The sequence below is a fragment of the Lepidochelys kempii genome, chromosome 2 (genome assembly GCF_965140285.1).
Source record: "Lepidochelys kempii isolate rLepKem1 chromosome 2, rLepKem1.hap1, whole genome shotgun sequence".
In the NCBI taxonomy this organism is placed as follows: Eukaryota; Metazoa; Chordata; order Testudines; family Cheloniidae; genus Lepidochelys; species Lepidochelys kempii.
The window spans coordinates 1,457,747-1,485,439 of NC_136381.1; the positions used below are offsets into that span (position 1 = coordinate 1,457,747).

The window sequence follows — 27,693 nt, forward strand, 5'->3', positions numbered from 1 at the left end:
AGCGCCCGGCCCAGCTCCCCCCGTCCCCCCACTCCCAGCGCCCGGCCCAGCTCCCCCCGTCCCCCCACTCCCAGTGCCCGGCCCAGCTCCCCCCATGTTCCCCCGCTCAGTGCCCGGCCCAGCTCCCCCCGTCCCCCCGCTCAGTGCCCGGCCCAGCTCCCCCCGTCCCCCCGCTCCCAGCACCCGGCCCAGCTCCCCCTGTCCCCCACTCCCAGCACCTGGTCCTGCTTCCCCCATCCCCCCACTCCCAGCGCCCGGCCCTTCTCCCCCCGTCCCCCCACTCCCAGCACCCAGCTCCCCCCAGCCCCCCACTCCCAGCGCCTGCCCCAGCTCCCCGGTACGTACTTGTGAATGAACACCCTCTTCATGCCCAGCGCACGGGCAATGGCGCAGGCGTGCTGCCCTCCTGCACCCCCGAAGCAGGCCAGCACGTGGTGCGAGGTATCGTGGCCCCTCGCCTACCAGAACCAGAGGAAGCGTCACCCACAGGGACATCAAACCGAGCCCCCCCGCCCCGGCTCAGGGACCCAACCCCTCTTCCGGCAAACAGAGGCCCCCTGCCCAGGCGAGACCCAGGGAACCAACCCCCCCGGGGAACCGAGCTCCCCGCCCCGGAGCGGACCCAGGGAACCTGCCCCCACCCCCAGGAACTGAGCCCCCCTGGCAAGAGCCAGGAACCACCCCCACCCCCAGCCAGGGAACTGAGAGCGAGCCCCAGGAAACCTTCCCCACCCCCAGGAACAAGTCCTGGGGACCCTTCTCTCACCCGCAGGCAGGATGGGGCTGCACTTGGCCAGAGTCACCAGCCTGGCCTGAGCCTTCCCCTGGGCTCAGCACTGCGCGTAACACCGGGGAGCGCCGGGGCCCCGGCAGAGCCAGGAGCTGTCCATGAACAGCCCCTGGCTCTGCTCCCAGTGCCGGCATGGGAGCAGGGGTGGGGGACTCCTGGGCATTTTCCCGGGGTGGGGGGAGATGCCCTGCCAGCTCCGCGGAGACGAGGGGGCAGATGTCACCATCCTGGGGCTGATGGGCTGCAGCACTGCCCTGCCCCTACCTGGGTCAGGGAGCGGATGGGCCGGCACATGGCCTCGTTGGCCACCTGGATGAAGCCCATGGCCACCTCCTCCACAGTGAGAGAGGGGTGGGGGCCCGGCGCCTGGCTGGCCGGGAAGGCATTCACGCGGGCAGTGAGCTCCTGGAAGCCCTGCAGGGCGGCGTCCCGCGAGAGCGGCTGGTCCTCACCCGGCCCAAAGATGTGGGGGAAGTAATGGGGCAGCAGGCGGCCCAGACAAAGGTTGGCATCAGTCACTGTCAGGGGCCCCCCTGCAAAGACAAGGGGGTCAGTCGCTGCCACTCGCCAGCCCACCCAGACACGCCCCGGCACAGCAGAGCCCCGGCCTCACCCTTCCTGTAGGAGGCGGGGCCAGGATGGGCCCCCGCGGACTCAGGACCAACCACAAACAGCCCGGACCTGGTGGGGAGAGAAGGAGGAGGCGTTACTGCAGCACGGCCCCGGGCAGGCACGGGAGGCCCATGCAGCGGCATCGCCCTGCAGTTTGGGGCAGGGAGTGAAGGAGAACCCTGTGCCCAGCTGAGGGCACATGGGCAAGAGGAAGGAAAAGAGTGACCTAGATCAGACCCAGGCAGGGACAGTGCGGGTCACGCGCCAGCCCCAGGAAGTACCAGGAGATCTCCAATGAACACAAAGGGTCAGGAGCCCCGTTACATGCCCCTAGCGCCAGGCTGGGGCATCGGGGTCAGACCCGGGGGAGAGCGCCCCCTACTGAGCCCTCCCGCCCGGCAGCACATGCCCCTAGCGCCAGGCTGGGGCATCGGAGACAAACCCGGGGGAGAGCGCCCCCTACTGAGCCCCCCCCGCTCGGCAGCACACGCCCCTAGCGCCAGGCTGGGGCATCGGAGACAAACCCGGGGGAGAGCGCCCCCTACTGAGCCCCCCCCCCGGCAGCACACGCCCCTAGCGCCAGGCTGGGGCATCAGGGTCAGACCCAGGGGAGAGCGCCCCCTACTGAGCCCCCCCCGCCCGGCAGCACACGCCCCTAGCGCCAGGCTGGGGCATCAGGGTCAGACCCAGAGGAGAGCGCCCCCTACTGAGCCCCCCCCCCGCCCGGCAGCACACGCCCCTAGCGCCAGGCTGGGGCATCAGGGTCAGACCCGGGGGAGAGCGCCCCCTACTGAGCCCCCCCCCCCCGGCAGCACACGCCCCTAGCGCCAGGCAGGGGCATTGGGGTCAGACCCGGGGGAGAGCACCCCCTACTGAGCCCCCCCCGCCCGGCAGCACACGCCCCTAGCGCCAGGCTGGGGCATCAGGGTCAGACCCAGGGGAGAGCGCCCCCTACTGAGCCCCTCCCGCCCGGCAGCACACGCCCCTAGCGCCAGGCAGGGGCATTGGGGTCAGACCCGGGGGAGAGCGCCCCCTACTGAGGCCCCCCCCCCGGCAGCACACGCCCCTAGCGCCAGGCAGGGGCATTGGGGTCTGCGCTGACGCAGGGGAGAGTGCCCCCTTTTGGGGGGAAATGGGGTGCAGCACTGCTCCCAGCAGTAGCCGAGCGTGTGTAGGTCTCAGAGCTGCCCTGACACTGCTTAGCTGTGGGGAGGGGAGAAGGAGCCGGGACGGGGCCAGAACCAGGCCAGCTCTGCTGCGAGCCACGAGTGGCCGATGTCCAGGGGCCGGATGCTGAAGCTCAGACAAGCACAGCCCCTCGGGCCAGGAACGTCAGAGCGCAAGGCCCAAACAGTCCCTTGAGCAGCAGGCAAAGCACCCCCAGAGCCAGCCCACAGTGCCCTTGCCATTCGGCTCCCAGCCCCAACCCCGCGCTCGGGGGCCCTCTCCCGGCCCACAAGCAGGACTGGGGCTGCTAGGCCTGGAGTGGGTGCCACTGAGGGCTGTGGGAGGCTCACCCCCTTTGTAAGGGGAGTCAGGGGGCCACAGCAGCAGGACTGGCTGTTCGAGCCCCCCCAAGCCAGCCAGGGTCCCTGAACCCCACCGCTGGGGGAAGGCTCCCCAGGAGCGGCAGGCCAGGGAAGGGGCTGTGCGGGGGCACGGCCGCAGGCAGGCACCCACCGGAAGAAGAGCATGGAGCCGCCGCCGGCCGCCACGGTGTTGATGTCCAGCTGGGGGGCCTGGATGCTGATCCCAGCTGTGGTCGCCTCGAAGACATGCTCGTACTCGCCAGCGTAGCGGCTGACATCCGTCGAGGTGCCTGCGGGAGTCACAGCTCAGCCGCTTGCCCCAGGCCCCAGCCAGGGCCTGGCTCCGAGCTGGCTCCATGCAGCCGGCTCCGTCCCCAGGGCCTGCAGCCTGCCCGGGGCAGGGCAACATCCCAGCTTCCCCGCCCGCCCTCCCAGCGCCGGGCCTCACCTGCCCTGGGGGAGTCCATCTGGGGGAGCCAGCATCCCCCTGCCATGTGCAAAGGAGCTCAGACCCTCCCCAGTCACAGGGAGAGACCCCCCTGCATGCCGCACCCACCTCCCATGTCAAAGCCGATCACAGGCTGCCTGTCCTCCTGGTTGTAGGTGGTGATCGCGTAGCCCACAACGCCGCCAGCGGGGCCAGACAGGATGGCCCGGGAGCCACTGAACTGCCCCATGGGGGTCAGGCCCCCGTCGGAGCGCATGAAGAGCACCTGGGTGTCCTGCAGAGGGAGCCAGAGAGAGCAGGTGAGCCTGGAGCCAGGTGGGATGAGGGGCCCTGCATGGACCGAGGGCAGGAGGCAGAACGGGAACCAGGGTCCCCAGCCAGGTTCACAAGGCCAGCAGAACCGGGACGGGCCCTGGGACAGAGGCTGGAGCCAGGTGAGGGGCTCTGGGACGTGCCCCAGGCAGGGAGAGGGCCCTGGCATGGGGACACGGACCAGGCACAGAAGAGGGGAGCAGAGGAGTCCATGTGGCGGAGCGGGGGTGGCCGTGTGGGGAGGCGAGAAGAGCCACGTCTGCCTGGGTCAGTGGGGCAGCGCCAGGGGGCTGTTCAGGGCAACGCCCGCCCAGCCGCTGGGGCAATCAGGGCATGGCAGGCCCTGGAGGCGATGTGCCGTCATGCTCACCTGGAGTTGCTGGGTGAAGCTGGCGCAGAAGCCATCGAGGTAGCGGCGAATGCAGGGGGTCAGGTAGGCATCGGCACAGGCGGTGTACCCGCGTGGCACCACCCGCACCATGGGCATCACCGAGGATGACAGAGACACGTGCTGGAAGCCCAGCTCCTGGGCCAGTGCCCCCACTTGCTGCTCATGGGCTGGCCAGCTGCCAGGGAGAAAGAGAAGAGTCAGGGGACTGGGGAGAGCCGTGGGGCCGGGGCTGCCCCAGCCATACGGCAATCAGCGGGGCGCCAGTTTCCCCAGAGCAAGGCACCCGCACCCAAAGCCAGACAGGAGAGTCCCCAGCCCCCTGGGGCAGGGCCATGCGAGCAGCTGAGCAGGGGCGCTGGTGGGCACCAAGCCGGGTGCGGTGCCCAGCGTGGGGGTGCACCAGGCTGACCTGTTCCCCAGGTTTTGGAGGTGCAGGCTCCAGCCCCGACTGGCTCTGAGCACCGCGAGTGGGGTGGGGCCCAGCGCCCCCCCGGAGGAACTCACGCATAGGAGTGCAGGAGCACCACGGCCAGGCTCCGGATCCCCTGCGTCAACAGCCGCTGCAGGTCTCTCCGCAGCGCGGCCAGGTCCACGGGGCGCTGCACCACCAGCGAATCCCCCACCACGCCTGGGGAGGGGATGGAGCCACGGTAGAGGGGCCCACGCCCGCAAACCGCATCCCCAATCCTGCTTCCCCCCCACCCCCCCGCAGAGGCCATGGGGCAGAGAGCAGGGCAATGTGGGGAGGGGACTGGCTGAGGACAGAGAGCGGGGGGGAGGGGAGGGGTAATTGGGGAGACACCAAAGGGACACGAGCTGAACCCCCTCCATGGCGCTGCTCTGGGTACGCAGCGGGCCGGGTCCAGCCGGCCCTGACCTCCCCCCTCTGCCTGGCTCCAAACACCAACCTGGGAGCACCTGGCTGGGGTCGGCCCCGGGGAGCTGGCAGCTGGCGTGGTGCAGGATCAGCCGCTCGTCCACCTCGACCACCTCCTCATACAGCACCTCGGGCATTGCCACCTCCTGGGGACCCGACAGAGGGGCCTGGTCACTGCCAGGCTGGGGGGCTGGAGTGTGGAGATCAGCCCTAGGGCAGGGCCAGTCGCACGCGCCCCCGCATGGTCTGGGGCAGACCCAGGGATTGGCTCTTGTCCCGCCCACCCCCAGGTGGCCGCCAGGGCGAAGTGGCTGGGGGGCTGATCCTCCCCCGCCTTGCTGCAGTTCACTCCATCACTTCTGATCCCCTGCTGCCACCCCCCACCCCTCTAACCCTCGGGGGCTGGGGGGGTGCATTGGGGTCCCCGCTCCCGGTGTGAGGCTGCTGTCTGTGCAGCCCCACCCGCCACGTCCTGCCGCACCCCACTGACCCAGGTCTCTCTGCGCTGCCCCAGCTCCCCACAACTCCCGCCCACTGGGGTGGGCTCCCTGCCCACCACCCGCCCGCCCCAGGAGAGGGGCCAAGCCCCAGGCCCTGCTCCCGCCAGGACTCTCTGACTCAGCCCAGCCCCTGGCCTGTGAGGCCCCCGGTTCAGCCTCAGTAGCCTCATTTCCTCCCCTCTTCCAGGTGGTCCTGGAGGCGCCTCCCGCCCCCCAAACCCGGCTCCTTGCTGCAGTCAATCAGGGCCCCACCAGGAACGGCTGTGCAGGGCTCCGGGACTCTGATCGCTCTCTCCCAACACAGCGTCCCAGGGCACTGTCACACCTGGGTGAGCAAACTACAGCCCAGCCCACAAGACCCTCTGTGACGAAGCGGGACTGTTCTTAATGTTTCCTCTGAATAGTGTGGGGGTGCCTCAGTTTCCCCTACGCAGTTCTTAAGTATCTAGGGGGTGGGATAAGGGTGTATGATCACTGCAGAGCCCTAGAGGGCAGGTGTCCACAGGGGTCTGGACACAGAGAATGGCCGACACCCTGTTTCCTGGCAACTGATGGCCTGGCCCTTCCCCCCTGCAAGGTGAGAGCTAAAGGGTTGGAGAACAAAGGAATCCGGTGACCTCCTGGCCCGGGAAAGGGACAAAGCCCAGGGGAGGAGAGGCTGGAGGGAGTTTCAGTTTGGGGCTGGCCAGGACATGGAGTGAAGTGCAGGCGTGGTTGTCTGGCTCACTGCCCCCCAAAATGGACCCAGCTGAGGGGTCCTGTTCTCTGCACCTACAAGCTCTGTGTTAGACCATGTTCCTGTCGTCTAATAAACCTCCTTTTTACTGGCTGGCTGAGAGTCACGTCTGACTGCAGAGTTGGGGGTCAGGACCCTCTGGCTTCCCCAGGACCCCACCTGAGCGGACTCGCTGTGGGATGCGCATGGAGGGGCAGAGGAGGCTGAATGCTCCGAGGTCAGACCCAGGAAGGGGGAAGCCGGTTGAGCTCTGTGTCCTGAAGACAGGCTGCTCCCAGAGAGGAGACCTCCCCAGAGTCCTGCTGGCTTCATAGGGAGCAGTTCCAGAGCATCACCCGGGGACGCCGGGACACCCTCCTGCCCGGCCCCTGAGCTCCTGGCCTGGGAAGCTATCCCTGGCCCCTCCCCTGCTGTTCCCCCTTCCTCAGCCTCAGCTCACTAGGCCACCGTCGCGATGCTCTGGGAGGGGGGTGGCGAGCTCCTGGGGCAGTGCAGCTGCAGAGCCCGGCCTGACCCGGTGTGTGCTGTGCGGCCTGGCTGCCTGACCTGGTCTCTGTGCGGCACGGTCAGTGGCTAGCTCCAGACGGGCGGCGTGGCTGCCTGTCCTAGTGCTCTGGGCGGCGCGGTGAGGGGGCAGAGAGCGGGGGGTTGAATAGAGGGCAGGGGAGGTCGGGGTGGTGGGCAGGGGTGTGATAGGGGTCAGAACAGTCAGAGGGCAGGGAACAGAGGGGTTGAATGGGGGCAGGGGTCCCAGGGGTAGGCAGTCAGGAAGGAGAGGGGGGGTTGAACGGGCGGCGGGGGCATTCAGGGGCGGGGGTTCTGGGGGCAGTCAGGGGACAGGGAGGGGTGGATGGGGCAGGGGTCCCGGAGGGGTGGGCGTCAGGGGACAGAGAATGCGGGGGTTGGATGGGGCAGGAGTCCTGGGGGGGGCCATCAGGGGGCGAGAAGCAAGGGGGGTTGGATAGGTGGCAGGAGCCGGGCCACGCCTGGCTGTTTGGGGAGGCACAGTCTCCCCTATCTGGCCCTCCATACAATTTCTTGAAACCCGATGCGGCCCTCAGGCCAAAAAGTTTGCCCACCCCTGGTTTAACCCCTCTTGCCCCAGAGAGGCTAAAGGCACATCTACACAGCAAAACACCCGCGGCACCATCTCAGGACCTGGGGCAGCTGCCTTGGGCCGCACTATGCCTGCTCGGGCTGCAGCCAGGCCCTGAGACCCAGCAGAGGTGGGACAGGGGGGTCTCGATTCCTAGCCTTCAGCCCAAGGCCAAACGTCTACACTGTGTGGGGAGCCCGGGGGCCCGAGTCAGCTGACCAGCACCAAGGCTTGCTGCCGCGGCTGTGTTTGCTGTTGGCTGTGTTTGCTGTGTGGACGTACCCAAAGGGAGGCACATCAGGAGGAAGTCAGTGGCTTAGTCTAGACCCTCCCATCTAGAACAGACACCAGAGCCGACAGCCAGGACACACCCGCCCTGCCCCCCCACCCCCACCCCCACCCCTGGGTGCTCAGTGAGGGAGGCGCCTGGACTGGGGCTCTCTGGGATGCATCGGATGCAGTGAGCTGTAGCTCATAAAAGCTGATGCTCAGATAAATTGGTTAGTCTCTAAGGTGCCACAAGTCCTCCTCTTCTTTTTCCAGGGATTAAAGGCTCAATCCAGGCCATGTACAAAGTGCAGGGGAGCCTCAGGGGAAAGCCACTGCCAGCAAGAGTTGGGAGGGTCTGTGGGGAGGGATGGAGCAGCCGCAGCTGCCACGTGGCCCCACAGCCAGCCAAGTGCAGAGAAAGGGGGGCGGGTACTGCAGCCAGAGATTAGCTAAGGAATCCAGTCCAGGCTTCTTCCAAACAATGGGCCCCTTGCACTGGGTTCCCAAGGACATCCTCTGGGTCAGTGGACAGGGCCCTCCCGAAGGGCGACTCCCCCAGGGCCTCACGTGCTGGATTCAGGTGCAGCACATACCCCGCCCTGCCCGGCTGCCCCTGGCATGTGGGAAAGGGGCCCTGAGGGCAGTGGGGGGCTGGTTTACTCAGAGACAGAGCATGCAGGAGAATCCTGCCCAGATTCCAGATGCTCCTGGACCCAGGAGCTCCTTGCCCTGGCCACACTTGGCACCCAAGGCCATACAAAGTCATGTCAGCAGTAGCAGCCTGGCCCAGGAGAGGCACACAGACAGGAGGCAGGGCTGGGGACTCACCAGATCAAAGATTCTGGGCCGAGCCTGGTTGCCGATGTGCAGGAGATCCCGGAAGCCCTTGGTGATCAGCAGGGCAATCCGCTCCCCCTTGCGCTCCAGCAGGGCGTTGGTGGCCACCGTGGTCCCCATGCGGATCCACTCTATCTGCGATGTGTCCAGGGGGCGGTCGCAGGGAAAGGGAATGCCGCATTCCTGGGGGAAGCTCCTGTCACTGTGGGGCACTCTCCTCCCACAGCCAGTAACACCCCTCCATGGAGCTCAGATCATCTCATGCCCATGAGCCCAGGAGAAGGGAGTCACTGTCCCCAGAGTGCTGATGGGGAAATTGAGGCTAAGAGGGGAAGGAACTGGTTCAAGGTGATCCAGCGAGCCAGTGGAAGAGCTGGAAACACCCCAGGAGCCTGGCTTCCCAGCCCAGGGCTCTAACCTTGGGGGCCCTTCATGAGCCATGACCCAGCACAACCAAGGTCTCCCCTCCCTCAGGCAAAGCCAGGCCAGGCAGCACCCCCTTAGGGAGAACAGGGGGTGCTGGGGCCCCACCATGACAGATCTGTCAGGAGAGCGCCTCCCGCAGGGTGTCACACACCGCGCCCCCTTCCTGCATCAAACCCAGCTGGGCCAGGGAGAAACGGCCACCCCCTCCCAGATGGGCCAGGCTCACTCTGCGGGGCCAGAGCCACAGGCAGGATGCGGGCTGCCTGGATGCTGCTGCGATCCTGGCAGCGGGACGTGCAAGAGACAGACAGGGCGAGAGGCTGCCCAGTCTGCTCCGGGCTATTGGGGCCAATTTGGCTGCCGCCGGGGGCAGGATGCTGGTCAGACGGCGCCCGCTCCGATCTGCTGAGGTGCATTCCTGGCCTGGGCGGTGCGCTGGGCTGACCGGGGCCTCGGGGGGGAAAGGAGCCAAACGGACCGCGGGGAGTGAACGGGCCCACTGGGGTGCTCCAGCGCAGCGTCTGCGCCCCACCATGCCCCCCGGCGCCCGGGCCAGCGCATGCAGCTGCCAGCCAGGGGGCTGGGCATCTCTGCCTCCGGAGCCCCTGGGGTCAGTGCCCGCTCCTAGCCAAGACCATCCTAGGGCTGTGAACGGCTCCCCCCGGCACTGCCAGCCGCCCCGTGCCCGGCCCCTCACCTCCTGCAGGATGCGGCGGATGCCTTCCGTGGGCGCATCGCGGTAGTTGGCCGGGTCCTCGGACAGCAGCTTCATCACGCGGACGCGCCCCCCGGGGCAGCGGGCAAAGATGTCGGTGAAGGTGCCACCGCGGTCGATGGCGAACTGGAACTTGCTGGGGCTTGGCACGGCCATGGCTGGGTCCCTGCGGGGCACGGCCCGGGGGCAGCCGCAGGGGAAGTGCCGGGGTAGCCCCGGAGCCAGAGGGCCGGGCAGAGGAGAAGGAGCCGCGGGGGCACCGCACGAGCCCTGGGGTGAGCGGCCGGGTCCGGCTCCCGGTCCCCGGCTTAGCCCGGCCCAGCGCCGCTCCCCGCCCCCTGGTCCGCCCCTGCGCCGCCTGGCACCAGAGAGCCGCGGCGCGGGGCCGAGGGCTGGGCTCCCGGGGGGCTGGGCTGTGGCCTGGCCGGGGAGCCCAGGCGGCGGGGCTGGATGGGAAGGGGGCGAGGCTGGATGGGGGGAACCAGCGGGGGCGGCTGCGCTGCGCCCTCCGGCGGACCCGGGAGCGCCCGGGGCTCTCCCTGGGGCTTGTCTGCGCTTCGACCGCTGCGGCTGCCGAGCCCCGCTGCCGGCTCCAGCCCACGCGAGCTTCTCCGCCCGGCCTGGAGAGACTGCCCACGCCGCGAGGGGGCGCTGCGTCCCGGCCAGAATTCGCCCCTCGCTGCCCGCACGGGCTGGGCTCCGCTGCGCGACCGATTCGCGAGTGCAGCGCCGAGCGCAGGGGGCTCGCCTGGCCCCGGCCCGGGTCCCCTGCCTGAGGCCAGCCGGCGCCCGGAGCGGGTTACCGGGAGCCAGGGCAGCTGCGGGAGCGGCCCGGTCGGTGCAATGCGCTGCAGGAAACTGAGCCCGTGCAGCCCGTGTGCCAATGGGGGCCGCGGTGATCCGTGTTTGGGAGGGGGAAAGGGGCAGGAGCGGAGGGGTTTGGAGGGACATTGAGGCAGTGGGTGGAAATGGAGCACTGGTGATTGGGGTGGGGGTGCATTGGAGGGGGAGGGATGGCTGAGGATGTGCGATGAAGTGGGTTTTTTTGGTAATAATTTTGAGGCTTGTGTGTGCCTCAGTTTCCCCTGTGTGCTGCATTGTTACCTGGGGGTGGGAAACAGCTGTTTGCTCTCCAGGCAGGCGAGGAGTCACAGATGTGGGTGGCACCCAGCTGTCTGGGTCTTGTTCCCTATATCACTGGACCTTCTGAAAAGCCAGTGGCAAATCCAACTGCCAGGACATTGATACCAGCCACCAATGCCCCAGAGCAACATGGACTTCCCAGCCTCTCCTTTGGGAAGCTGAACAATAATCTCCCAGCTCAAGATCTAAGGACTGGGGAGGTGGGGGGCAAGTCATAGAATCATAGAATATCAGGGTTGGAAGGGACCTCAGGAGGTCATCTAGTCCAACCCCCTGCTCAAAACAGGACCGATCCTCAATTAAATCATCCCAGCCAGGGCTTTGTCAAGCCTGACCTCAAAATCTTCTAAGGAAGGAGATTCTACAACCTCCCTAAGTAACCTCCCTAGTCTTTCACCACCCTCATATGAAAAAGTTTTTCCTAATATCCAACCTAAATCTTCCCCACTGGAACTTGAGACCATTACTCCTCGTTCTGTCATCTGCTACCACTGAGAACAGTCTAGAGCCATCCTCTTTGGAACCCCCTTTCAGGTAGTTGAAAGCAGCTATCAAATCCCCCCTCATTCTTCTCTTCCGCAGACTAAACATCCCCAGTTCCCTCAGCCTCTCCTCATAACTCATGTGTTCCAGACCCCTAATCATTTTTGTTGCCCTCTGGTGGACTCTTTCCAATTTTTCCACATCCTTCTTGTAGTGTGGGGCCCAAAACTGGACACAGTACTCCAGATGAGGCCTCACCAATGCCGAATAGAGGGGAACGATCATGTCCCTCAATCTGCTGGCAATGCCCCTACTTATACATCCCAAAATGCCATTGGCCTTCTTGGCAACAAGGGCACACTGTTGACTCCTATCTAGCTTCTCATGCACTGTAACCCCTAGGTCCTTTTCTGCAGAACGGTCCCTAGTCTGTAGCGGTGCATGGGATTCTTCCGTCCTAAGTGCAAGACTCTGCACTTGTCCTTGTTGAACCTCATCAGATTTCTTTTGGCCCAATCCTCCAATTTGTCTAGGTCCCTCTGTATCCTATCCCTACCCTCCAGCGTATTTACCTCTCCTCCCAGTTTAGTGTCATCTGCAAACTTGCTGAGGGTGCAATCCACACCATCCTCCAGATCATTTATGAAGATATTGAACAAAACCGGCCCCAGGAACAACCCTTAGGGCACTCCACTTGATACCGGCTGCCAACTAGACATGGAGCCATTGATCACTACCCGTTGAGCCCGACAATCTAGCCAGCTTTCTATCCACCTTATAGTCCATTCATCCAGCCCATACTTCTTTAACTTGCTGGCAAGAATACTGTGGGAGACCGTGTCAAAAGCTTTGCTAAAGTCAAGGAACAACACGTCCACCGCTTTCCCCTCATCCACAGAGCCAGTTATCTCATCATAGAAGGCAATTAGATTAGTCAGGCATGATTTGCCCTTGGTGAATCCATGCTGACTGTTCCTGATCACTTTCCTCTCGTGTAAGTGCTTCAGAATTGATTCCTAGAGGACCTACTCCATGATTTTTCCAGGGACTGAGGTGAGGCTGACTGGCCTGTAGTTCCCCGGATCCTCCTCCTTCCCTTTTTTAAAGATGGGCACTACATTAGCCTTTTACCAGTCATCTAGGACTTCCTCCGATCGACATGAGTTTTCAAAGATAATGGCCAATGCCTGCAGGAAACAGTCTGGGCTCTCATCAGGAGTCTGCCAGCGGAGGTCAGACAGGGGGGCAGTCAGAACTTGAACCAAGGGTTCACTGCAGCTTGGCTGGTCTCTGGGCCAAGCAGAATGGACTATGCTCTAACCTTCAATCCTCTTGTGACAGAGTGGGAATTTTTCATAATATTTTGGATGAGTATTGTGTGTGCCTCAGTTTCCCCTATGTGCTGCATGATTAACTGGGTGGGGGGGAAAGGTTGTTTACTCTTTGCAGAGATCCAGGTGTGACTGACGCCAGGCTGTCTGAGGCCTGGCCCTATGGAGAGCCAGGAAAAGACAATGGCCACTCCAATTGCCTGGACATTTGGTACCTAGCAACTGACGACAATGGATGACCAATGCTCCGCAGGATGCCAGCCAGCTGTGATGAGCTGGAGAACAAAGGGCTGAGGAGGAGGCCAGGTGACCAGGTTTCCTGGGGAACAAGGACAAAGGACAGAGCAGGGGCCAGGTGGGGTTAAGTGCTGGGCTTCTGGACTGGGACTAGAGAAGGGTTGGAGAGCTCTGGGCTCTGGACTGACCCAGCTGAACGTTGCTGTAACCCTGGAGAGAGAGGTCAGGGACATGCTGACTTTAGGAGTGATAGTTTTACTTTGTGTAATGATCCATCCACTCCCAGTCTCTATTCAAGCCTAAATTAATTGTATCCAGTTTGCAAATTAATTCCAATTCAGCAGTCTCTCGTTGGAGTCTGTTTTTGAAGTTTTTTTGTTGAAGAATTGTCACTTTTAGGTCTGTAATCAAGTGACCAAAGAGATTGAAGTGTTCTCTGACTGGTTTATGAATGTTATAATTCTTGACATCTTTATTGTTTATTTATCCCATGTTTATTCCCTCCCCCCCCCCGTCCGGCTCCTCGGACGTTCCTGTTAACTGCTGGAAACGGCCCACCTTATCACTACAAAAGGTTTTCTCCTCTCCCCCCCCCCCCCCCCCCGCTCTCCTGCTGGGAATAGCTCATCTTAAGTGATCGCTCTCCTTACAGTTTTCAGAGTAACAGCCCTGTTAGTCTGTCTTTGCAAAAAGAAAAGGAGTACTTGTGGCACCTTAGAGACTAACCAATTTATTTGAGCATGAGCTTTCGTGAGCTACAGCTCACTTCATCCTTCTGCATCTGATGCATCTGATGAAGTGAGCTGTAGCTCACAAAAGCTCATGCTCAAATAAATTGGTTAGTCTCTAAGGTGCCACAAGTACTCCTTTTCTTTCTCCCTACAATGTGCATGATAATCAAGGTGGGCCATTTCCAGCACAAATCCAGGTTTTCTCACCCAACCAGCAGGAGAGTGAGTTTGTGTGTGGCGGGGGGGTTGGGTTTGTAGGAAGAGTGGTCACTTTGGATAAGCTGTTACCAGCAGGAGAGTGAGTTTGTGTGTGTGTGTTTTGGGGGGGAAGGGGGGGTGAGAAAACCTGGATTTGTGCTAGAAATGGCCCAACTTGATTATCATACACATTGTAAGGAGAGTGATCACTTTGGATAAGCTATTACCAGTAGGAGAGTGAGTCTGTGTGTGTGGTTTTTGGAAAAGTGGGGGGGGGGTGTGAGAAAACCTAGATTTGTGCTGGAAATGGCCCAACTTGATTATCATACACATTGTAAGGAGAGTGATCACTTTAGATAAGCTATTACCAGCAGGAGAGTGGGGTGGGAGGAGGTATTGTTTCATGGTCTCTGTGTATATAATGTCTTCTGCAGTTTCCACAGTATGCATCCGATGAAGTGAGCTGTAGCTCACGAAAGCTTATGCTCAAATAAATTGGTTAGTCTCTAAGGTGCCACAAGTCCTCCTTTTCTTTTTGCGAACTGAAAAGGAGTTTCAGATATATGTCAGTGATGAACTTTTGGCTGAGTTTAAGAAACAAATACCCCCTTCTGGCAGAAAAAGCTACTACAGTTTTGTTACAATTTTCAACAACATACTTATGCAAAAAAGCGCTTTCCTCATATGCACATTTGAAAATGAAATACAGAAACAGACTTGATGCCGAACCAGACCTGAGACTTTAAACTTTCTCCAGTGGTTCCGGACTTCCAAGAGCTATGCAGAGCAAAGCCAGCACATCCATCACACTGAGAAAATTTAAACTTAAATCCCTGGAAATACTAATTTTAGGAGGGGGTTCATGACAGGGGAACCAAGGCGCACACACAGTATTCAGAGAAAATATTAAGAACATTCCCACTTTGTCACACCCACTGTAGCTCCTTGGCAACTTCCATCACCGAACTGTGCAAGAAGGGTAAGTTAGACAGGATGGTCTGGACCGAGCAGTGCCAGAGGGCTCTGTGCACTGAAGGAGGTTCTAAATCCAGACTTCAACAAGCCCTTCCTGGTGTTCACAGGCTGGGCATGGTGCTGATGCAAGCCGATGCTAAGGGGGAGAGCCACCCAACTGTGTACCTGAGCAAGAAACTGCTCCCCACAGAGCAGAAACTATGCTAAACTAGAGGCGGCATGCCTGCCCATTGTGTGGGCTCTTAAAGCTGCAGCCGTATCTGGCTGGGCTGCACTTTCCTGTGTATGGTCCGCTCTCCTCTGAAGTGGCTGCATCAAATGAAAGGGGCAAATGCCGAGCTACTGAGATGGAGCGTGGCCTTCCAAGATTATGATATGGAAGTGGCCCATGTTAAGGGGAGTGCAAATGTTATAGCTGAGGCCTTGTCACAGAGGTCCCTGAACTTCCCCAGGTCACGCGTTATAGCGACCCTGCTAAGTCTGGTCTTGCAGGAGGAAAAGGGGCGACGGTCGAAGGGGGGAGTATTTTGCAATATTTTTATGAAGCCCGCGTGCGCTTCAGTTTCCCCGCGTGTGCCTCAGTTTCCCCCACGTGCTGCACGGCCAGGTGGAGGGGGAAAAGGGCTGTTCGCTCTCCAGGCAGACAAAGAGACGGGTGTGGGTGTCACCCGGCTATCTGGGCCTGGTCCCCAGATCAACGGAACTGAAAAGACAAGGCTAAATCCAATGGCCAGGAGACGGGCCCCGAGCAACCAACGGCCCAGAGCCCCTCCTTGGCTGGGAGCTAAACAACAGCCGCCCAGCTCAAGATCAGGGGGCTGGGGAGCGGGGCTGGGGGCTCTTGCCTGGACGCCAGCCCGGCAGACGGAGCCTGAGCGGCCGGGCTCCCTGCTGCGCGGCGGCGGCGCTTCGGCCTCGCGCCCTCGGAAGCGGCGGCTCGCAACGCGGGGCCCGGGGGCACCTGGGCCGGCACCAGCTCGCCGGGAGGTTCGCCCCTGGCCCAAGGGCCCGGCCCGGGAGCCGGCGGCAAGGCGCAGACAGCCGCGGCCCAGGCCCCGGGCGCTCCGGGCTCGCGGTCCGAGCGCGCAGCGGCGCCCCCAGCGCAACGGGGCGAACCCGCCCGAGGGGGCGCGGCGGGCCCGGGGCTCAGGCCCCCTGCGGCGCTCGCCCCACAGACCGGCCCCGGCCCCCGCCCCGCCGCCTCCCCTGGGGCCCGGGGAGACACCCAGGAGGCTCAGCGACAGCGCACAGCAGTGACGAGTCCCGCGCGGGGCAGGCCGGGAGCGGGGGGGGTCGGCGCGGGGCAGGCCGGGAGCGGCGGGGGGGCTGTGGGCTCGGCGCGGGGCAGGCCGGGAGCGGGGGGGTCGGCGCGGGGCAGGCCGGGAGCGGCGGGGGGTCGGCGCGGGGCAGGCCGGGAGCGGCGGGGGGGCTGTGGATTCGGCGCGAGGCAGGCCGGGAGCGGCGGGGGGGCTGTGGGCTCCGCGCGGGGCAGGCCGGGAGCGGGGGGGGGTCGGCGCGGGGCAGGCCGGGAGCGGGGGGGGGGCTGTGGGCTCGGCGCGGGGCAGGCCGGGAGCGGGGGGGAGGGCTGTGGGCTCGGCGCGGGGCAGGCCGGGAGCGGGGGGGGGGCTGTGGGCTCGGCGCGGGGCAGGCCGGGAGCGGCGGGGGGGCTGTGGGCTCGGCGCGGGGCAGGCCGGGAGCGGGGGGGGGGGGGGTCGGCGCGGGGCAGGCCGGGAGCGGGAGGGGGCTGTGGGCTCGGCGCGGGGCAGGCCGGGAGCGGGGGGGGGCTGTGGGCTCGGCGCGGGGCAGGCCGGGAGCGGGGGGGAGGGCTGTGGGCTCGGCGCGGGGCAGGCCGGGAGCGGGGGGGGGTCGGCGCGGGGCAGGCCGGGAGCGGGGGGTCGGCGCGGGGGAGGCCGGGAGCGGCGGGGGGGCTGTGGATTCGGCGCGAGGCAGGCCGGGAGCGGCGGGGGGGCTGTGGGCTCCGCGCGGGGCAGGCCGGGAGCGGGGGGGGTCGGCGCGGGGCAGGCCGGGAGCGGGGGGGAGGGCTGTGGGCTCGGCGCGGGGCAGGCCGGGAGCGGCGGGGGGGCTGTGGGCTCGGCGCGGGGCAGGCCGGGAGCGGGCTGTGGGCTCGGCGCGGGGCAGGCCGGGAGCGGGGGGGGGGCTGTGGGCTCGGCGCGGGGCAGGCCGGGAGCGGGGGGGAGGGCTGTGGGCTCGGCGCGGGGCAGGCCGGGAGCGGGGGGGAGGGCTGTGGGCTCGGCGCGGGGCAGGCCGGGAGCGGGGGGGGGGCTGTGGGCTCGGCGCGGGGCAGGCCGGGAGCGGGGGGGAGGGCTGTGGGCTCGGCGCGGGGCAGGCCGGGAGCGGGGGGGAGGGCTGTGGGCTCGGCGCGGGGCAGGCCGGGAGCGGGGGGGGCTGTGGGCTCGGCGCGGGGCAGGCCGGGAGCGGGGGGGAGGGCTGTGGGCTCGGCGCGGGGCAGGCCGGGAGCGGCGGGGGGGCTGTGGGCTCGGCGCGGGGCAGGCCGGGAGCGGGGGGGAGGGCTGTGGGCTCGGCGCGGGGCAGGCCGGGAGCGGGGGGGGGAGGGCTGTGGGCTCGGCGCGGGGCAGGCCGGGAGCGGGGGGGGCTGTGGGCTCGGCGCGGGGCAGGCCGGGAGCGGGGGGGAGGGCTGTGGGCTCGGCGCGGGGCAGGCCGGGAGCGGGGGGGGGGCTGTGGGCTCGGCGCGGGGCAGGCCGGGAGCGGGGGGGAGGGCTGTGGGCTCGGCGCGGGGCAGGCCGGGAGCGGGGGGGTCGGCGCGGGGCAGGCCGGGAGCGGGGGGGGCTGTGGGCTCGGCGCGGGGCAGGCCGGGAGCGGGGGGGGGCTGTGGGCTCGGCGCGGGGCAGGCCGGGAGCGGGGGGGAGGGCTGTGGGCTCGGCGCGGGGCAGGCCGGGAGCGGCGGGGGGGCTGTGGGCTCGGCGCGGGGCAGGCCGGGAGCGGGGGGGTCGGCGCGGGGCAGGCCGGGAGCGGGGGGGGAGGGCTGTGGGCTCGGCGCGGGGCAGGCCGGGAGCGGGCTGTGGGCTCGGCGCGGGGCAGGCCGGGAGCGGCGGGGGGGCTGTGGGCTCGGCGCGGGGCAGGCCGGGAGCGGGGGGGAGGGCTGTGGGCTCGGCGCGGGGCAGGCCGGGAGCGGGGGGGGGGAGGGCTGTGGGCTCGGCGCGGGGCAGGCCGGGAGCGGGGGGGGGCTGTGGGCTCGGCGCGGGGCAGGCCGGGAGCGGGGGGGTCGGCGCGGGGCAGGCCGGGAGCGCGCCATGGCCGGCCTGGAGCTGCTGTCGGACGAGGGTTACCGCGTGGACGGGCGCCGGGCCGGGGAGCTGCGCAAGGTGCGCGCGCGCATGGGGGTGTTCGCGCAGGCCGACGGCTCCGCCTACCTCGAGCAGGGCAACACCAAGGCGCTGGCCGTGGTGTACGGGCCGCACGAGGTGAGGGGGCGGGGGAGTCCGGGCCCCCACTTCCCCCAGCCACGAGCCCGCCCCCCCCCCGAGAACCCAGGAGTCCGGTTCCCAGCCACAAGCCCCCCCCCCCGAGAACCCAGGAGTCCGGTTCCCAGCCACTAGCCCCCCCCCCCGAGAACCCAGGAGTCCGGTTCCCAGCCACTAGCCCCCCCCCGAGAACCCAGGAGTCCGGGTTCCCAGCCACTAGCCCCCCCCCGAGAACCCAGGAGTCCGGGTTCCCAGCCACAAGCCCCCCCCCCCGAGAACCCAGGAGTCCGGTTCCCAGCCACTAGCCCCCCCCCCGAGAACCCAGGAGTCCGGTTCCCAGCCACTAGCCCCCCCCCGAGAACCCAGGAGTCCGGGTTCCCAGCCACTAGCCCCCCCCCGAGAACCCAGGAGTCCGGTTTCCCAGCCACTAGCTCCAACTCCCTCTCGAGCTGGCATGGAACCCAGGAGTCCGGGTTCCCAGTCACGAGCCCCCCCCCCCCCCCCCCCCCCGAGAACCCAGGAGTCCGGGTTCCCAGCCACTAGCCCCCCCACCCCCTGAGAACCCAGGAGTCCGGGTTCCCAGCCACGAGCCCGCCCCCCCCCGAGAACCCAGGAGTCCGGTTTCCCAGCCACTAGCCCCCCCGCCCCCCCCCCGAGAACCCAGGAGTCCGGGTTCCCAGCCACTAGCCCCCCCGCCCCCCCCTGAGAACCCAGGAGTCCGGGTTCCCAGCCACGAGCCCCCCCGCCCCTCCCCGAGAACCCAGGAGTCCGGGTTCCCAGCCACTAGCCCCCCCACCCCCTGAGAGCCCAGGAGTCCGGTCCCCAGCCATTAGCTCCAACTCCCTCTCGAGCCGGCATGGAACCCAGGAGTCCGGGTCCCCAGTCTCCTCAACCACTAGGTCCTGCTCCCCCCAGTGCTCGAGATAGATCCAGGAGTCCAGGCCTCCAGCCCTGCTCCCCCATCCGTTACCCCCACTCCTGATTGTGCCTCTGCACTGGCCATCTTGGCCCTGTGTCAGATAGAGGAGCTGGGCGTGGGGGAAGGCGAGCTATAGGATAAAACACCAAACAAGCCCACTTCCCCGGAGATGATCAGCTGTGGCTGGGACCCATCAGGGCTTTGTCCTTAGCAAGTTCACTGTGCGCCTCAAGTCCCTAGTACTGATGGGAGAGATTCCCTCTCCCCCTGCTCCACAGGCCTGTCCCCAGGGAAACGTGCCCTTGGTCCCCCTCCCGGTCCATAATGGGGGGTCGTCCATAACACCCAGTATTGCGAGCCCTATATTATAGGACACGCTAACCTGTCCACCAAATCCCTCTGAGACTCCCCCAAACTGCAGGACCCTGCCCCCCCTGCCAGGGCACGGCAGCACCATGTGGCCTGCTAGCCGTGCCGTGTTGCCCCTGTCTGTTGGCAGATGCGTGGCTCCCGCAGTAAGGCCCTGCATGACCGGGCGCTGGTGAACTGTCAGTACAGCATGGCTACCTTCAGCACAGGGGAACGCAAGCGCCGGCCCCACGGTGACCGCAAGTCCAGTGAGATGACGCTGCACCTCAAGCAGACCTTCGAGGCCGCGATCCTCACCCAGCTGTACCCCCGCTCCCAGATCGACATCTACGTGCAGGTAGGGGGTTTTCTAGCCTTGGCCCCCCAAGTCATGGGGCCTTGACACTGGTTAACTCAGCACCACCTGGCTCCTGTGGCCTGCAACTCCTCACACAGCACTGGCAGCTTCCTGCCTCTCTGGTGTGCTGACCCCAGGGCGGTATGTCCCCCCCCAGATGCCTGTAATAGGTCCCTGGAGCAGGTGGGAAGGGGGCTCAAACCTTGCCCATTGCTACAAGGGCCTTGGGCCCAGGGAGCATGTTGGGGAGCAGTATGGTGTGACCAAGGGGCACAAGGAACTGTCAGCTGAGCCATTGGGGCAGGGGGCGGTGATCTATGTGGGGGGCACTCGCCTGGCTGGGGCATTGGCTCGTGCACCAATGTGAGGAGGGTTGTTTGTGTGGAGTTCAGGCTGGGATCAGCCACAGTGCATTCTGCTCACTGCCCTACTAGTGCCACCGCCTGCTCAGACAGCAACAGCAGGAGTTTGCACAGGGCTTGTACTGTGTCTTGAGCAGGTGACTGATCACCAAGGAGGGTTGAGGGCATGCCGGGTCTAGCTCTGAACTCCGTGGGGCCAGACACAGGTCCCTTGAGTGGGTGGGTGCAGCCTGCTCTGCCCTCTGTGCTAAGCACTGTGCCTCCCCAGATCCTGCAGGCAGACGGTGGGAATTACTGTGCCTGCGTGAATGCAGCCACGCTGGCCACCATCGACGCAGGCATCCCCATGCGAGACTACGTGTGCGCCTGCTCTGCCGGCTTCATCGAGGACACGCCGCTGGCCGACCTCAACTATGTGGAGGAGGCAGCCGGCGGGCCGCAGGTAGCCCTCGCTCTGCTGCCCAAGTCGGACCAGATTGCCCTGCTGGAGATGAACTCGCGGCTGCACGAGGACCATCTGGAGCAAGTCATGGAGGCTGCCAGCAAGGCCTGCAAGGACATGTACGCCGTGCTGGACCAGGTGGTGCGTGACCACGTGCACGAGGTCACCACGCTGCTGGGGGAGTGAGCGCACAGGCATGTGTGCCTAGGACCAGCGCTGCATGTGACTCAGTGCATGGGGGCAGGGAGCACTGCCCTGGCCTCAGCAAGGGATCGGTCCAGCAGCCATTGCCCATGCCAGCAATGTGCCCTTTCGTCCAGCAGCCTGGTTCTGTTACGCCCCAATGTCAACGTCTGTGCTGGGCCCAGGCTGAGCTCCTCTGCTGGTGGTAACATCACGTTGGTACATTTGAACGTCTTGCCATTGGCTGTAAAACCTGGTGTCTCTCGCTGGGTGATGGGCCCTGACTCTGCTACCCGTGTCTGTAGCTCTGGCTGCCTACACCTGGGCTTTGGGCCCACTCATTCTCCTAGGGGCCGCGGGCGCTGGGGCGTGCATCCCAGTAGTCAGCTGTCCCATGGCTCGGGGCAGGAGCTGCTCAGTCCCCAGGTATCAGTGGCAGTTCCTTTTTATAAAAACGCTCTAAATAAAACGTTGTTCTGGCACAAGTCGTATTTTGTACTTGCAAAGGGAGCCTGCCCCTCTGGCTGAGTGCAGGGCAAAGGGCAAACAGTGCTGGTGGGGATACATCAGAATTGAAGTCTTGCAGTTCCCAGGTGCTGGAGGAAGGACTGGTGCTCTGCGATATCAGTCTCCATTGTGCCAGGGTTCCTGCCTGTGGCAGTTCCCAGGAGTGACCCTATGTGAGCTGGAGTCTGCTGTGAACCTCCCAGCCTAGGCATCCCCTCTGCTGCAGGCTGCTCCCGGCATTGGTATGGCAGCTCTACAGTCCCTAGACAGGGTCCTCAAACACCACGGGCAGTTGTGACCCCAGTGCCAGGAACTCCCTGCCTGCTGGCACCATCGCTCTCTGGCCTGCCAAGCTCCGTGCTGGTGAAGCTCCCAGTGCTTCTGGCACAAGGGCAGTGGTCGGGTCTGGTCTGGGAAAGCCATTCCCAGCTGATGAGTAGCCCTTGCCTTGGGCTTTCCCAGCACCCATCTGCCCAGAGGAGCTCAAATGCTTGATAGCCTGGTACATTCTGAGCCTCAGTGCCCCCCCCCGCCCCCGGCCATTGCACCTACACCCACCTGGGGTACAGTCAGTACATGGGCTGGGTTCTGAGCCCCTGGCAGAGCAGGTGGGGGAAGGTTCCATGGCTTTTGGGAATGTTGGGTCTTGTGAGGAGCCAGGAGCTTCCTGCTTTAACTCTTTGGTTCCCAAACATTACGGTTCAATGAGCACCGTGTTTGTTCTGTGGAATTTCCCTTTTTACAGAAACTCCCTGCCGCCTGGGAGTGCTCTGGGGTACGTACTCAGTGGCCCCACTGCACAAGCTGTGCCCCTTTATCTTCTGGGCATCTCGTGTTTGAGGAGATCGCGCTCGGCCTGCCGAATGGCCCACCTGTGTAAACACCACTCAGCTCCTTGGCACTAGACTAGAGCAAGGGTTCCCCAGGAAGGGGAAGGCCTCTGGTGCAATTGCACCTAACACCCTTGCAACTGGCACAGGGAGAGGGGTTGTGCGAGTGCCCTCCATGCTGACCTTAAAGACACAGTCTGCCTTTGTGCTGCAGGATGAGCAGGGCATGCTGTGAGAGTAGTTTGTATTTAAATGGAGGGGGGCATTATCATAGAATCATAGAATATCAGGGTTGGAAGGGACCCCAGAAGGTCATCTAGTCCAACCCCCTGCTCAAAGCAGGACCAATTCCCAGTTAAATCATCCCAGCCAGGGCTTTGTCAAGCCTGACCTTAAAAACCTCTAAGGAAGGAGATTCTACCACCTCCCTAGGTAACGCATTCCAGTGTTTCACCACCCTCTTAGTGAAAAAGTTTTTCCTAATATCCAATCTAAACCTCCCCCACTGCAACTTGAAACCATTAGTTTCTGCTTGAACTTTACGTTGTAAACTCAGGTCTCATGGGAGCTGGAAGCCTGTGGTGGCTGCAGAAGCAGCCATGGTGCAAGGGTGAATACAGCAGCTTGTGAAGAAGGGATTTTGTTTAACACCAGATTTAGTAAACTGGGTTGGCCCAGGGCCCTTCTAGCCCAGTGTCCTGTCACCAACAGAGGCAGCACTGGCTGCAGCAGAGGCAGGGTAAGGAATGGGTTAAAACAGTGTTTTTGTTAACATGCATTTATCAGCAGCAGACAGCATCCAGCCAGACCCTCGTCAGGACCTGGCAGCCAGCAAACCAGCTGCAGGGAGGCGCTGTCCCCCCTGGCATGGGACACAATGATTTAACAGCAGTGCCTGGGTAACGCCTGACCAGGAGAAGAGCTCTGTGTGGCTCGAAAGCTTCTCTTCCACCAACTGCAGCTGGTCCGATACAAGAGAGATTGCCTCCCCACCTTCTCTCATTGTGAGACCTCTCAGTTGATGGAATGATGACCAGGCTCCTGGCCCACGAGCCACCTGGCAAAGCCAGCCTGGAACTGGTCTGCTCCAGCCTGTCTGTGGCCATAGAAGGCTGGGGTTCCTCTGGAGATGGCTGTTATGTGGTGCCAGGCAGAAGTGTCATGATCCCACACTGCAGCGTGAGCAGGATGGGCCCCTGCCTGGTTCCCTACTCTTGGGCGTGGCAGCATTAGATACCTTTGAACGGGTTGCAGGGGTTCTGGTGTTTCCATCCTAGCACATCCTGGCCCCGTGCCCTGCAGGCAGGCGCCCCTCAGTACAGTTTGGCTTTAGAACGTCTGAATGAATCGGTCCATGTTACTGAGTACATGGAACGAGCCTGAGCAAGACTTGCATGCTGGCGGGGTGAGCCTTGAGCTGCCCTGGCACAGGCTGGGCTGGCGGTGAGAGCCCCCCTCAGACTTTGGGCTTCCTGGGGAGGACTGGCTAGGCATCATGCCTTGCAGTGCCGAGGTCACCTGGGGATCATACCTTGTCTGTCCTCTGTCCTCCCCCGCAGTCACCCAGGGACCATTTGTCATCATCCCCCCTGCGCAGTCACCCAGGGACCATACCTCGTCCCTCCCCCTTGCAGTCAGATACCAACCACACTTCCCTTCCAGTGGGGTCACCTCTCCCCAGCATGGGAACCCTGGGCCCTGCGTCTGAAGCTCCTCTTTGCTGGGATGGCTATAGAAAGCTCCAGGCCACAGCCTCAGGCTGAGCAGTGTGTCATACCCTGGTGCTCCCTGTCCATCAGTCTGGACCCACCTCATGTCTCTGGCCTTATCCTTAGAGCAGCAGCTTGGGGCAGGAGCTGTCTGTGTTCTGGATTTGTCTAGCGCCTTCCACATTGGGGTCCAGGTCCATGATGGGGGCACCTGGCTGCTGCTTCAAAGCTTGTAATAATGATGGAGTGCCCAAGGTGTGTGGTGACCTGTGGGGCTAGACCTGCCCTGCCCCCGGCCTCTGTCCTGGCTCGGGGGGTGGTGGGGAGGTGAAGTCTAGTGGTTACAGTTGGGGGGGACAGGCTGGGAGCCAGGCTCGAGGAGGAGCGTGGGACTGGGAGCTGGGACTCCTGGGCAGGGCCAGATTAACCTTTTGTGGACCCCCATGGGGGCAAAGGAGCATGGCGTGGGGAAGCCAGTCCCCAGAGCAAGGGGCCAGCCAGGGGCAATGGGGTATAGCATGGTGGGGCCAGCCCCACTCTGCCCAGCCCAGTGCAAGGACACTGTATACAAACCAGCAGTTGCCAGACGCACACTGGCCCGCCTGGCCCTGTGCTGCCAGCCTGCCCTTTCCCCTCTGGGGTGGGCCCATGCCACGCCACACAGCCTCCGGCTCCCTATGCCCAGCATCCCCTGCAATTGCTATGCCCAGCAGCCCCCCCCCCGCCGAACCTCCCTCCAAGAGACCCCCCACTGGCCTGCAGACCTTCACACACCTCCAGAGACCCACTCCCTCACACCCTGCCCCCTGCCACACTCACCAGCCCTGCTGGAAGGTGATGGCGTCTGCCAGGCTGACCCCTTCCACATTGGGGTCCAGGTCCATGGATGGCTAATTAATGAGGCCACAAACCTTGGAAATCAAATGAAACCTGGAGTCCATAAAAGATCCCAAAAGGCCCTTGGGGAGTGGAGTGCAAGTTGAGGAAGAGTTCCCTGCACAGCTTACCTCTCAATTCTCGTTTTCCTGTACTGAGCGCAAAAGTAGGGAAAGCACACCCGCAGTGCAATGGATGAGCCTCGCCCTGGGAAAACCACCTTCGTGATCATGGTATCTCCCCTGCCAGGTAAGTATGAGTTCCCACTGCCCAGCCGCCCCCCGCCCTCACTCGCCCCGCTCTCTCAACCCATGGGGAGGCCCGCCGCGCCATGCCCGCTGGCCCCGCCCACACCGGCCCCCACTGCTTCTGCAGGGGCTGTTCCCCCCCAGCATGGGGGCCGAGCTGTCCCCAACCTCAGTAACGCGCCAGTGTCCGGCTGCCCTAGAGCCATAGCCGGCCCGTCCCGGGGTCCAGGCTCCTGGAGAGACCCGGGAACAGCTGGTATCGTGGCCCCGCCTCTGCCGGGGGTGGGGGAGACGCTGCGTTTCGCTTTCCCCCCCCAAGGTGGGTGCGATACACAAGTGACACCCCCCCCCCCGAGGTGGGAGCGATACACGAGTTGTAGAACTGATCAATTAAATTGTTTTTAGTTCACTTTATGAATATAACTTCATAAGCAAAGTTTTATGAATGAAACAACATTCATTCATAAAACTGGTTACCCCAATAACTGGCTAATTGAGTTTCACTTTCAATCCAATTGCTGCTTAAATCACTGAAACTTGCACTGCTTCAACATTGTAACTTCTGCTCACTGTTTGTCATTCATTATACTTGTCTATATTGGAACTTCTGCTCCCTATTTGCCATTCCTGACACATGTCCATGTTGTAACCCATTTTAAAATGCTCACTTCGTTTTTGCTAAACCCTGCTGTAATCTGACTAGTGTAGTTTAGATGTGGGGATGAGGGATGGATGGATGATGGAATCAACCTCCAGTCCCAGCCTGTCCTGATGAAATAAAGTGTAAACACCAAGGGCTGAAGATGCAGACAACAGCCCTGACAAAGCAAGAAGAGTCCACCCTCAAAAGAAAAGAACAAAAGTACAATTGAAGAAACATCAGAGCCAGGTCCCAGGCTGAAAGTCACGTCTGCAATTGGCGGGGGATCAGTCACACCGGACCCAGAGGCAGCCTGACACAGCAAGACCTGTAGACTCTGGATTCAAACTGAAGCCTACGAAAAGGATGGATGAGATGGAAGATTTTGGAGGGTAACATTCTGCTGCCAACATGGAAGGGCATCGGTGCATGCCCAACAGAGACCCAGCTCTTCCTTGTGCCCGGCTTTCCTGGCCAGTGAGCTGCCACAAGCTACGAACCCAAGCCACGAACCCAAGCTACATTCAGGACTGGTAACTATAGAGCAGCTGCAGAACATTTGGGGGAGTGTGTGGGAGGGGCGGGGGCGTGTGTGTGTGGGGGGGAGGGGGTGTGTGGGGGGGGGGGGAGGGTGTGTGTACATAGGTATTAGGTATTAGTTATTGCTCATAAATCAAATTGTGTGATAATAAACGTGACATCTTGTCTTGTCCCCTGAAACGACCCTCTGCAGTTTTGTCTCTGTAACAGAGTGACCCCCCCCGAGGTGGGTGCGATACACCAGTGACCCCCCTGAGGTGTTTCAGAGGAACAGCCGTGTTAGTCTGTATTTGCAAAAAAGAAAAGGAGGACTTGTGGCACCTTAGAGACTAACCAATTTATTTGAGCAGAAGCTTTCATGAGCTTCAGCTCACTTCATCGGATGCATACTGTGGAAACGGCAGAAGACATTATATACACAGAGACCATGAACCAATACCTCCTCCCACCCCACTCTCCTGCTGGTAATAGCTTATCTAAAGTGATCATCAAGTTGGGCCATTTCCAGCACAAATCCAGGTTTTCTCACCCTCTGCCCCCCCACACACAAACTCACTCTCCTGCTGGTAATAGCCCATCCAAAGTGACAACTCTCTTCACAATGGGTATGATAATCAAGGTGGGCCACTTCCTGCACAAATCCAGGTTCTCTCACTCCCTCACCCCCCTCCAAAAACCACACACACAAACTCACTCTCCTGCGATACACGAATGACCCCCCCCCGAGGTGAGTGTGACACGCGAGTGACCCCACGGAGGTGGGTGCGACACACAAGTGACCCCCCCAGAGGTGGGGTGCGATACACGAGTGACCCCCTCAGGCGGGCGTGATACACGAGTGACCCCCCCCCCGAGGTGGGTGCGATACACCAGTGACCCCCCGCCTGGTCCCTGCCCAGCCTATGTCACTGCAGCCGGCCGGGGGCTGGCCCTGTTCCAGGCCCGGGGAGGAACCTGGGTGCCAGGTGGGCCCCGCCCGGAGAGGCTGAAAGAATCATTGTATTATCTTTTCCCTCCTGCTTGCTTTACTTTCCAGGTAGACTAGTCCCAGTGGGACTTCGCCACACCAGCCCAGAGACAATCTGGAGGCTGCTCGGCATTCTGAAGTCCGGCTTGCATCAGTGGCGAGCTGAAAGCACTGGAAGGATCAGGCCCTATGCAAAGCAGTAATTGTGATAAAGTGGGATTATGTTCTGATAATATAATATAATTAATATTATAATATAATATATTATAATTAGATATTATATTATAATATCTACCAGGCAGAGGCAAGTGTGTATACCTCCATCCATTCTGAGTACCTGCTACCATGCTCCCTCACCACGGTCATCTACCACAAGCAGTGATATAGAGCTGAGCTATTTGAGCCATAATGGGGTCCCAATGATCTTGTATAGGCAGCAGGTTTAAAACGAACCAAAGGAAGTATTTCTTCATATGACACGCAGTCAACCTGTGGAACTCCTTGCCAGAGGATGTTGTGGAGACCCAGACTATAACAGGGTTCAAAAAAGAACTAGGTAAGTTCACGAGGGAGAGGTCCACCAATGGCTATTAGGCAGGATGGGCAGGGATGGTGTCCCTGGCCTCTGTTTGGCAGAAGCTGGGATTGGGTGACAGGGGATGGATCACTTGATGATTCCCTGTT

The 27,693-nt window shown here is 62.9% G+C and overlaps 2 protein-coding genes and 1 pseudogene across 2 annotated transcripts in view; 1 reads left to right on the top strand and 2 right to left on the bottom strand.

Annotated features, from left to right (window-relative positions):
* The window catches only part of OPLAH (5-oxoprolinase, ATP-hydrolysing), a 49,037-nt gene extending 37,766 nt beyond the window's left edge, over positions 1–11,271 (bottom strand). The window contains exons 1-10 of the mRNA XM_073329809.2: positions 9,522–11,271; positions 8,390–8,581; positions 4,991–5,105; positions 4,587–4,710; positions 4,062–4,257; positions 3,488–3,653; positions 3,083–3,221; positions 1,404–1,471; positions 1,055–1,323; positions 346–458 (exon numbers count right to left, since the gene is read on the bottom strand). Coding sequence (XP_073185910.1) covers positions 346–458; positions 1,055–1,323; positions 1,404–1,471; positions 3,083–3,221; positions 3,488–3,653; positions 4,062–4,257; positions 4,587–4,710; positions 4,991–5,105; positions 8,390–8,581; positions 9,522–10,637 — 2,498 coding nt within the window. The 5' untranslated portion in view covers positions 10,638–11,271. The remainder of the gene's footprint in view (positions 1–345; positions 459–1,054; positions 1,324–1,403; positions 1,472–3,082; positions 3,222–3,487; positions 3,654–4,061; positions 4,258–4,586; positions 4,711–4,990; positions 5,106–8,389; positions 8,582–9,521) is intronic.
* A 6,599-nt stretch (positions 11,272–17,870) lies between these two features.
* EXOSC4 (exosome component 4) lies at positions 17,871–21,177 on the top strand. Its single transcript, XM_073329812.2, has 3 exons — positions 17,871–18,080; positions 19,499–19,705; positions 20,336–21,177. The coding sequence occupies exons 1-3, from the start codon at positions 17,910–17,912 to the stop codon at positions 20,693–20,695; spliced, it is 738 nt and encodes a 245-aa protein (XP_073185913.1). The 5' UTR covers positions 17,871–17,909; the 3' UTR covers positions 20,696–21,177.
* A 3,545-nt stretch (positions 21,178–24,722) lies between these two features.
* Positions 24,723–24,871, bottom strand: LOC140908031 (U1 spliceosomal RNA; annotated as a pseudogene).
* Between the last annotated feature and the right edge of the window lie 2,822 nt (positions 24,872–27,693).

Bases quoted from the DNA above. Each gene is read 5' to 3' on its own strand.
- EXOSC4 (XM_073329812.2), top strand. From the start codon at position 17,910: ATGGCCGGCCTGGAGCTGCTGTCGGACGAGGGTTACCGCGTGGACGGG. The intron at 18,081-19,498 runs GTGAGGGGGCGG...GTCTGTTGGCAG, and splicing joins TGGTGTACGGGCCGCACGAG to ATGCGTGGCTCCCGCAGTAA. The intron at 19,706-20,335 runs GTAGGGGGTTTT...GTGCCTCCCCAG, and splicing joins AGATCGACATCTACGTGCAG to ATCCTGCAGGCAGACGGTGG.